Source organism: Corylus avellana, chromosome ca6 (genome assembly GCF_901000735.1).
Source record: "Corylus avellana chromosome ca6, CavTom2PMs-1.0".
NCBI lineage: Eukaryota > Viridiplantae > Streptophyta > Magnoliopsida > Fagales > Betulaceae > Corylus > Corylus avellana.
The window spans coordinates 22,282,690-22,292,014 of NC_081546.1; the positions used below are offsets into that span (position 1 = coordinate 22,282,690).

Consider the following 9,325-nt stretch of genomic DNA (forward strand, 5'->3'; position numbering starts at 1 on the left):
ACAGTGCAAGACCTTTGCCAATTAGCAAAGGAAAAGAAACCCAACTTTTTGTTTCTCATTGAAACAAAAAGAACAGCAAAAGAGATGGAATGGATTCGATTGAAACTGGGATTTGAAGGCTTATTTGTTGTTGATTCAATGGGAAGGAGTGGGGGTTTGGCACTTCTTTGGGCAAAGGAAGGTTAACTAACCATACAAAATTACTCCCGGCGTCATAATAATGCAACAACATTCTCGGAGGAGGAAGGGCTTGAGTGGAAGTTTACTGGCTTTTATGGTCATCCTGAGGTGGGGAAAAGGCACGAGGGATGGAGTTTGTTAAAACATCTCAGATACTGCGCACCTAATCCTTGGCTAAGTGTGGGGGATTATAATGAGATAATAGACAACTCCGAAAAATGGGGAGCGGCTTGGAGAAAGGAGGGGCAAATGGAAAGGTTCCGCATCACTCTGGAAGACTGTCAATTGTGCGACCTGGGATTTATTGGCCCTAAGTTTATGTGGAATAATGCAAGAGAGGACGGGAGTTTTACAAGAGAGCGCCTTGATCGAGCCTTGGCCAATCATGAATGGTGTGCTGTTTTTAGAGAAGTGGAGGTACACGTCTTGGCAGCAAGATCATCGGATCACAATCGGGTGATGATTACTTTTGCTGGAACAAAGACCCGTTGGGAGACACATCAACGTAAATTTAAATTTGAGGCTAAATGGCTACTAGATGAGGAGTTTATTGATGTAGTAAGGAAGACGTGGCAGCAACAGTGTACAGCAGGGAGCATGTTGGGCCATGTTGTTGAAAACCTTTAAACATGCGAAAAGGTGTTGACAACGTGGAGTAAGAGAAAACATGGGGGCGTAGGAAAAACACTGAAGGAAAAAACCACTCAGCTCATGGCTTTGCAAGGAGCTGTAGGTCCTCCTAATCAAACACTCATCAAAAAATTACAGAAGGAGATAGCCCAAATTCTAGATCAAGAGGAGGTTAAGTGGAAACAAAGGGCTAAGCAAACATGGTTTGTCAAGGGAGATCAAAATACTGCTTTCTTTCATGGCTGGGCAAACTAGAGGCGCCAAACAAACAAAATCACAAGCATTCAGGACAAGAATGAAGTTGAAAAAACAGAAATGCATGAAGTGAGGCGGGCCTTTGTGGAATTTTTCCAGAACCTATATTCCACGGGAGGGTGTTATGGAGTAGAGGAATGCTTGGAGAGAATAGGGGCTTGGGTTACCAAAGAAATGAATGACTAGTTAGTGGCTGAATTCACGCAGATAGAGATTGAAGCAGCTCTAGCAAAAATGGGTCCTCTTAAGTCTCCAGGTCCAGATGGGTATGCAGCATGCTTTTTCCAAAACACTTGGGCGACCGTGAGAAATGGAGTTTGCAAAGCTATCCTTGGTTTTCTCAATGATGGTAATTTTGATCCTATTATTAACCAAACTTTTATTGCTGCTCTTGTACCTAAGAAAAAGAAACCTATTAGTGTTGTGGAATTTAGGCCTATTAGTTTATGCAATGTTTTGTATAAATTAATTGCTAAGGTCCTTGCAAATAGGCTTAAAAAGGTGCTGGCTCATATTATATCTCCATGCCAGAGTGCTTTTGTTCCAGGTAGAATGATAACTGACAATGTTCTAGTAGCCTTTGAAGCCCTGCATACTATGCATACAAGAAAGAAGGGGCGTGAGGGATTCATGGCGCTCAAGCTCGATATGAGCAAAGCATACGACAAAGTAGAGTGGGAGTTTCTGGAGAAGATTATGCTTAAAATGGGTTTTCACTCAAAATGGATCAACCTGGTTATGACCTGTGTAAGAACAGTTTCATATTCTGTTTTTATTAACGGTCAACCTTATGGAAATATTACCCCCTCTAGGGGTTTACGACAAGGTGATCCTCTCTCTCCCTACCTGTTTATTTTATGTGCTGAGGGCCTAAGTCATATGTTAGGAAAAGCTGAATTACAAAGAGACATTACAGGATTGTCAATCACTAGGGGTGGAGCGCGCCTCAATCACTTATTCTTTGCAGATGATAGTTTGCTATTTTGTAAAGCAAATGTACAAAAATGGGAAAAGATGCAAGGGGTTCTTGAAGGCTATGAGAAAGCGTCGGGGCAGCGCCTTAGTAGACAAAAGACCTTGTTATTTTTTAGCAAAAACACCACAGATGGGGTAAGGGGTCAAATTCTCTCTTTGGCAGGAGTTGGTTCTATGGATAGCTATGAAAAGTATTTGGGATTCCCGGCTTTCATTGGAAGATCACGGTTGAAGTCCTTTAATAGTATTCAAGGCCGTATCTGGAATTGGATGACAGGGTGGAAAGAGAAGTTTTTGATGCCTGCGGGGAAGGAAGTGTTGATTAAGGCGGTGATTCAAGCTATCCCGACCTATACTATGAGTGTCTTTCAACTTCCTAAGTCTTTATGTAAGAGGATTAATTCAATGATGCTCCGGTTCTGGTGGGGACATAAAGACAAGTTTTCCAAGATTGCTTGGATGGAATGGGATAATGGCTTTGGACAAGAGGAGTGGTGGATTGGGGTATAGGGACCTTGAATGTTTTAACCGAGCTTTATTAGCTAAACAAGGATGGCGGATAATACAAAATCCAGATTCTTTGGTTGCTAAGGTGCTGAGGGATAAATACTTTCCAAGGGGGAATTTTCTAGAGGCTCGGTTGGGGCGTCACCCATCGTATGCTTGGCGGAGTATATGGCAAGCGAAGGAGTTGATCCAAGCTGGCATGGTATGGAGGGTGGGAAATGGGAAAACTATTAGAATATGTCAAGATAGTTGGTTACCTACCTTTATTACACATAAGGTCCAATCTCCCCAGTATTTACTCCTCAGTGATGCACAGGTATGTGAGCTGTTTGATGAGAATACTCTTTGGTGGAACATTCCCTTAATTCAAGAGATTTTTATGGGAGATGAGGTGGAAAAGATCTGTAGTTTAGTGATTTGTCCTGGTTCTCAATGTGACACATTAGTTTGGGGCGGCACTAAGGATGGAAATTTTTCTGTCCGTAGTGCGTATCACCTAGCTAAAACTCTTGAAGGAATGGAGAAAGGATCTTCATCTACGGTTTCCAGTGAGGGAGATCTCTGGCGTGGGGTATGGAATCTAAGGGGTCCAAAAGTGGTGCAATTCTTCATTTGGAGAGCTTGTCACAACATATTCCCTACCAAAGGAAATTTGTTTAGGCAACATATAATTGAGGATGGATTATGTCCTATCTGTGGGAGAGAGGAAGAAACCCCGGTGCATATCCTTTGGAGCTGCCCCTTGGCAAGAGATGTGTGGCTGGAAAGTTCAAGAAAAATTCAGAAATGTAACAGTGAGGCTGCTGATTTTAAAACTTTAGTAACACAGCTGATGGGAATGTTCGAGCAAGCTGAGATGCAACTGTTCGCAGTAGTGGCGCGGCAGATCTAGTTCCGACAGAATAGGTTGGTTCATGGTGAAGCTCTGTATACTCCTTCCATGGTTCTCCGTCGGGCACGAGAACAAATTGAGAACTATGAAGAGGCTTGGTCCCAAGGAGTACTGGAAACTGCCCCAGAACCATCACCTGCTCAAAATCCTGCGTTGTTGTGGAAGGCTCCACCGGAGGGTTATATCAAACTCAACTGGGATGCTGCTGTGGACAAGGAGACTAAGAGAGTGGGTCTGGGCGTCGTGGCAAGGAATCACAGGGGCGAGGTGTTGGCGATGTATTGTGACACGAAGGCGTCTACTACGGCGGAGGCGTTGGCAGCAAGCCGAGCAGTGCTGGTGGCAGGCAATCTAGCTTGGAACAAGATCATTCTTGAAGGAGATGCTTTGGAGATTGTGCAGCGTTTAAGTAGAAGCGGATCCTGGATGGGGAGTTTTGGAATGGTGATGGAGGACATGAAGACCCACCTGATGCAGTTCCAAGAATGGCAAGTGGAGCATATCCCTCGTTGTGTCAATGAGGTGGCTGATAGTCTGGCAAAGTTGGCATTACACTTGTCATCTGAAAAACTGTGGGTGGCAGATTTTCCTTCCAGCATTTTACCACGTGTTATTGCTGAGCAAGGCTCTCATTAATAAATTATATTGAGATTTCACAAAAAAAAAAAAAATCATCAACAAATGGTTAGAGGTTAGTGTTATTCATTTTGATGTTTATGTGATAATATTCTATAAAGTCACTTTGGTATCTTGTTCTTTCTCTCGTTTAATTTCTTGGCTTGAGAGAATGATTTTTTTTTTTTATCATTTCTCGTATATAGCATATAATATTAATAGAGTTTTTATTTAAATAAAACTTTTGGGTAATTAATATACAGATAACCATTAAAAGTGAAAGGTTATTTCATTTCATTAAAAGTTGTATCCTTTGGCCTATAAATAAGACTATGATATTCATTAGTTACAAGATGAAACATATAGGTCGAAAACTCTATTTATCACTTTCTAACATATTGCGAGGGTTCTAAGGTTGCAAATTCAACAAACGTTCAAGTCTGAATTTATGGTAAAAAACAAAAGATATCGGTTACAAAAGATGCATAAATAAAATAAATCAACATTTTCAACTTCATTAATTTATGAGCTTCAACACGGACTTGCAATTGCCCACATTATCTTACAACACTAAATCATCTACAATTTCATTTCCAGCAATGTCAAAACTAATAAAACTAATAATAACATTCACTAAGATATGCTATAAGAATTAAATGAAGGTTAAAAGGCCCAACATACCATTTTAGGGTCCATTTCAAGGGGCATAACATCATCAATTATAATCATCTTCGAATTGTGAAATCAAGTCCGATTGTGACAAGTCCATCTAATTGTTACACACAAAAAAAAAAATAAAATAAAATAAAATAAAATAAAATAAAATAAAATCATAAGTGGATAAGAATTATGGTTAAATTTACCATTTAATTAATGTTTTAACACTAGTCTTTATGCTAATAAGATGGGTCATGAGAAACATATATTTAACACTGCTCTTTTATGCAGATCAGCTAATTAAACCCCACGAAATAAGGTCACTAAAATACCAAACTCCAGATCCCATAACGTTCATTGTTCCCCATACAAACAGATTTCTATGTAAAAACGATTCTGGCATACCCATACGAGGATCAACAATCCTGATACCTTTAACAGCTAAACAACATCAAATTTTACCATGGTAAAATCTAGGGCTTCCCTAGGAAACAAAACACCAAAACCCTAACAAGGTCCAACAAATGAATTAGACCTAAGATCCCAAAGGCCAATTCTTTATACTCAAATAATAAATTTCCGTCAAAAATTAATCAATTAAAAGCTACAAATATTAAGAAACAAAATTGTACAGATGAAACCCTAGCAAGAACACGTCAATGGAGAGACGAGAAAGTATTCATAGAGTAGAAAAAGAAATCTTCCACTTTCTGCCACAAATACAATAGCTTGTGTGGTTGGCTCGTCGTCACCGGCTATCGGGGGTGGGCGGCCGTCGGTGGGGAGAGGGAAAATGGATTTTGACAGTGGGTTGGGGATTCTGAAATTTGTGAATTTTGACGGTTATAGCTCGTTTCCGGAGATTTTGGTGACTCGCCGTAAGCAGTTCTCAACGTTAGCAGTGAGACAAAGAAAGACTCTGTGCGTGTGTGAGTTTTCTAACCTTTTTTTATTTTTTATTTATTTTTTAAAAGTTAGATGCGGCACAAGGCCACGTCAGATTGGGCAGACGCATAGCAGGACTCATATATGATATATGATTTTAGATTTTAGAATATATTATATTATATTAGATTAGATATTAGATATTAGATTAGATTAGATTAGATTAGATATTATATATAGAGATATGTTATACATCATTTTCTCAACCATCTTTTAATCATCTTTTTTTTTTTTTTTTTTGCAAATCTAATAGATCTACCATTGATTTGTAGAGTCATGTGAGTCTTTGACTTTTGGGTAATTAATATACAGAAAATTACTAAAGGTGAAAGGTTATTTCATTTCACTAAAGGTAATTAATATTCAAGTCTTTGACCTTTGGTAGATTCACCTATTCACTATATGATTCATTCTAAATGGTATACTTGTGTCTTACTAAGAATGATGTGGCTATTAAAATCACTCTTGGATCAAAACTCAATAATGATCAATCACAAGCCCAATGATAATTTTAATAGCCACATCATTCTTAATAGAACACAAGTAGGCATCCTAAAATTACTCTTCATTATAGGGATATGGTTGAAAGATGATTGACATAATGATTTTTATCATTGTTACTTCATTTCATTAAAAGCTTTATTTCTTAGCCTATAAATAAGACTGATATTAATTAGCCACAATATGAACCTGAGAAATATATAGGTTAAAAACTCCATCTATCACAAACGTTCAAGTCTGAAACAATGGTTAGAGGTCAGTGTTATTAACTTTGATGTTTAAGTGATAATATTCTCCCAAATTCTTACATTATTGGTATCAAGAGCCTACTTCCATGCCATGTTGTTTAGTATGACTTTGTTGATTGTTTCTTGAGTGATTGAACGTTTGTATGTTCAGTATGATATACTCATGACTATTTTATTTATCGGTTTTGAGTTTTTGATTTTTGGGTTTCAAGTTTTAAAATGGTATGATTTGGCCGAATCTTTTGATGTTAATTGTTAAATAATACTTTGTGGTTTTAAAGATTAATGTATGGGCTTTGATTGTGTAAAACACAATATTATTTTGTTTGACCAATTTTGAAATCTTCGTAAAAAAATTTTTGGCCATGTATTTTCTTCAAAAGGATGATTTCTTTTGATTGATTTCTGGGCAGACGTCTATTATAAGATAATTTCAGTTTTGCTGACCATATGTTACTTCCAGTTTTTTTTTTGTTAAATTTTATTTTTCTTTCATTGAATTCACAGAAAGCACATATGTTCTGATAATTGTGATATTGACTCTGATTCTGAAAGACACAAGGAATTTTAGACAGGTAATATTTGCTGGTTTTAATTTAAAGGCACATAAGGTAAATGTATTGCATTATGATTATAATGGAATTTGAATTTATGTTTTTCTTTTGGATAAATACGTTTAGTCTTTGTTCGGGTTTTCATAAATAATTGGAATTTATATTTCTTAACTTTGCTGCTCTGTTTTTTAGATAGTCTTGACTTCGCTTGTATTCATATGGGCTCTTCGCCGCGAATTGTTTCTAAGGTATGATTAATGTAACATTGCATAAAGCAAACTTGTTCTAGTTTAATTTCTTACTCATATGGGGTCTCTTTGGAGGGTTGTCTTTAACATAGTTTAGGAATTAGTTGTTTCATTAAGATGTTTCTCTTGTACACATTCCTTGTATAAGTGTTGAAAATAGGTATTGAGTTGGGGGAAAAGAATTGATAAAAAAAAATGTATAACCAAAATCGTGGGAACCATGTTACAAGCTGCAGCGGTGTAGTGTTTTATATGGTTTAAGCTTTTGATTGGCAGTGCAATGCTTTTGTGTATTTGAAAACATTAATTGTTGATGGTCCCGATTTGTGGTTTCTTTAATGCATTTACCATCTATGAAAGGTACGAGCAAGCGAGGGAGAAAGCGAGGGAGAAAGCAGCGGAGCAAGGGGGGGAGAAAGTAGCAGAGCAAGCGGGGGGGAAAGCAGCAGCAGATTGAAGATGCATTAGTGCACGATGATTCTTTGACTTGCGAAGTTTTATTTCTTTATTACTCCTTTATATGGTTCATTAGTGTTTGATCTTCTCGATCTATGGAAACTATGATGAAATGGAATTCTGAATTGCTAATTTTAAAGTTGTCCTGTTATCCCCAATAAGGATCATTGTAAAGCATGTAGATATGCATGATTGGTTGATTGTGCAAGAATTTGAGTCATCCTTGTCTTCCCATTTCTTCTTCTTTTTTCTTCTTTTCTTTTGTAAGTGCAGTACAATTTACAAATAAGGTGTGGTCATTCTCTACATACTCTGCAATTTGTTATATTGTTGGAGCTATGCATTTCCTGCTTCACCATCTTTAAGTGACTTTTTTGTTGTTGTCGTTTTTTCAAATACCATAACTTCGCCTTCAAAATGTGATGGACAAATCCCTGTTGTGGTTATGTCATATTCTCAAAAAGAAACAACATGCCATGGAAAATGTGATGCAAAAGATTGATTTTACATGTACGATATCTCATCTTAACTTGTATGAAAGAAAATGAGGCCTTCTACAAATGTTTTTTTTGGGAAAAAAACTCCTCTTGCTAAACCCTCTCAGATCGAGCTCTCCCATGAAGGAGGGAAGAGCTCTCTTCCCCACCTAAATGACCATTTCTCTACCCCTTTCAGGTTCATCCTTTTCCTTTTTCTCTTTTGTCTCGATAACACTTTTGTTTGGAGTATAAATCTCAAATCTACTGCAACCTCTCTACCCCTGCTCTTCTGGCTCCCTTCATGTGAAGCTCTTCTACAACAAATCTTACAATTTTTTTTTTCGAATCTAGATGTTGACCACAAAATACACTGGTCCTACTGTTATATGTCTCACAATCCATGGTGGGGACTTGTTACATGATTGTACATTCTTCTTTTAGTTTTCACTAGTACCCTTTCTGCAATTGGTATGATGCTAAGAATCTATTGGATACTTTCTGTACTCAAAATATCACCAGCAGCACGGACAACTTTCCCATTTACTCCTTTCATCACGAGGATCCTCTCCGGGGTTGTGGAATGGATTGTTGCAATGGATCGTGATATATTTTGGCCTTTATTTTGGTTATCTATAATTTTCTTCACTTGTTTGGTTTAATTTTACTTTCACTTATCTTGAAAAAAATAAATAATAAATGAATAAACGTATGAAAAAAAATCAATACTACAAGTAATGTCCCAAATAACAACTCACAAAAAAAAAAAAAAAAAAGTCCCAAATAACAGTATTGAAAAGTTGATAGTATTACTCTTAAAAAAGATTGATGGTGTCATTCAAATCGTGTTGTTTGAACCCCAAACCCCCCACCTCACCACTCCCCCCCCCCGCCCCCCACCCCGCCCCAAAGAAAAGAAAAAAAAAAAATTGAAAGGAAACTGCCAGCCAAAGTGTCTCAGTGCAAAACTAACGTTATATGACATCTCAAAAAAATGACTAAAGGACCTAAAACCTACGATATTAAGACAAACATTCGTATCAAATTTCTGAAACATCATGTAATATATAAGACCACACATTCAAAGCACTCCAAATCCAAAGAGTTAAAAAAAAAAAACCAACTATGCACACTACAAAAAAAACAAGTTTTTTGTGATGTTTAAATAGTAAGGGTTTTTTCAAAC

At 37.3% G+C, this 9,325-nt stretch overlaps 1 protein-coding gene across 1 annotated transcript; it reads left to right on the plus strand.

The window, feature by feature from the left end:
• Positions 1-3,487: 3,487 nt before the first annotated feature.
• Positions 3,488-4,075, plus strand: LOC132185379 (uncharacterized). The gene has a single exon (XM_059599158.1). The coding sequence runs from the start codon at positions 3,488-3,490 to the stop codon at positions 4,073-4,075; it is 588 nt and encodes a 195-aa protein (XP_059455141.1).
• The last annotated feature ends 5,250 nt before the right edge of the window (positions 4,076-9,325 follow it).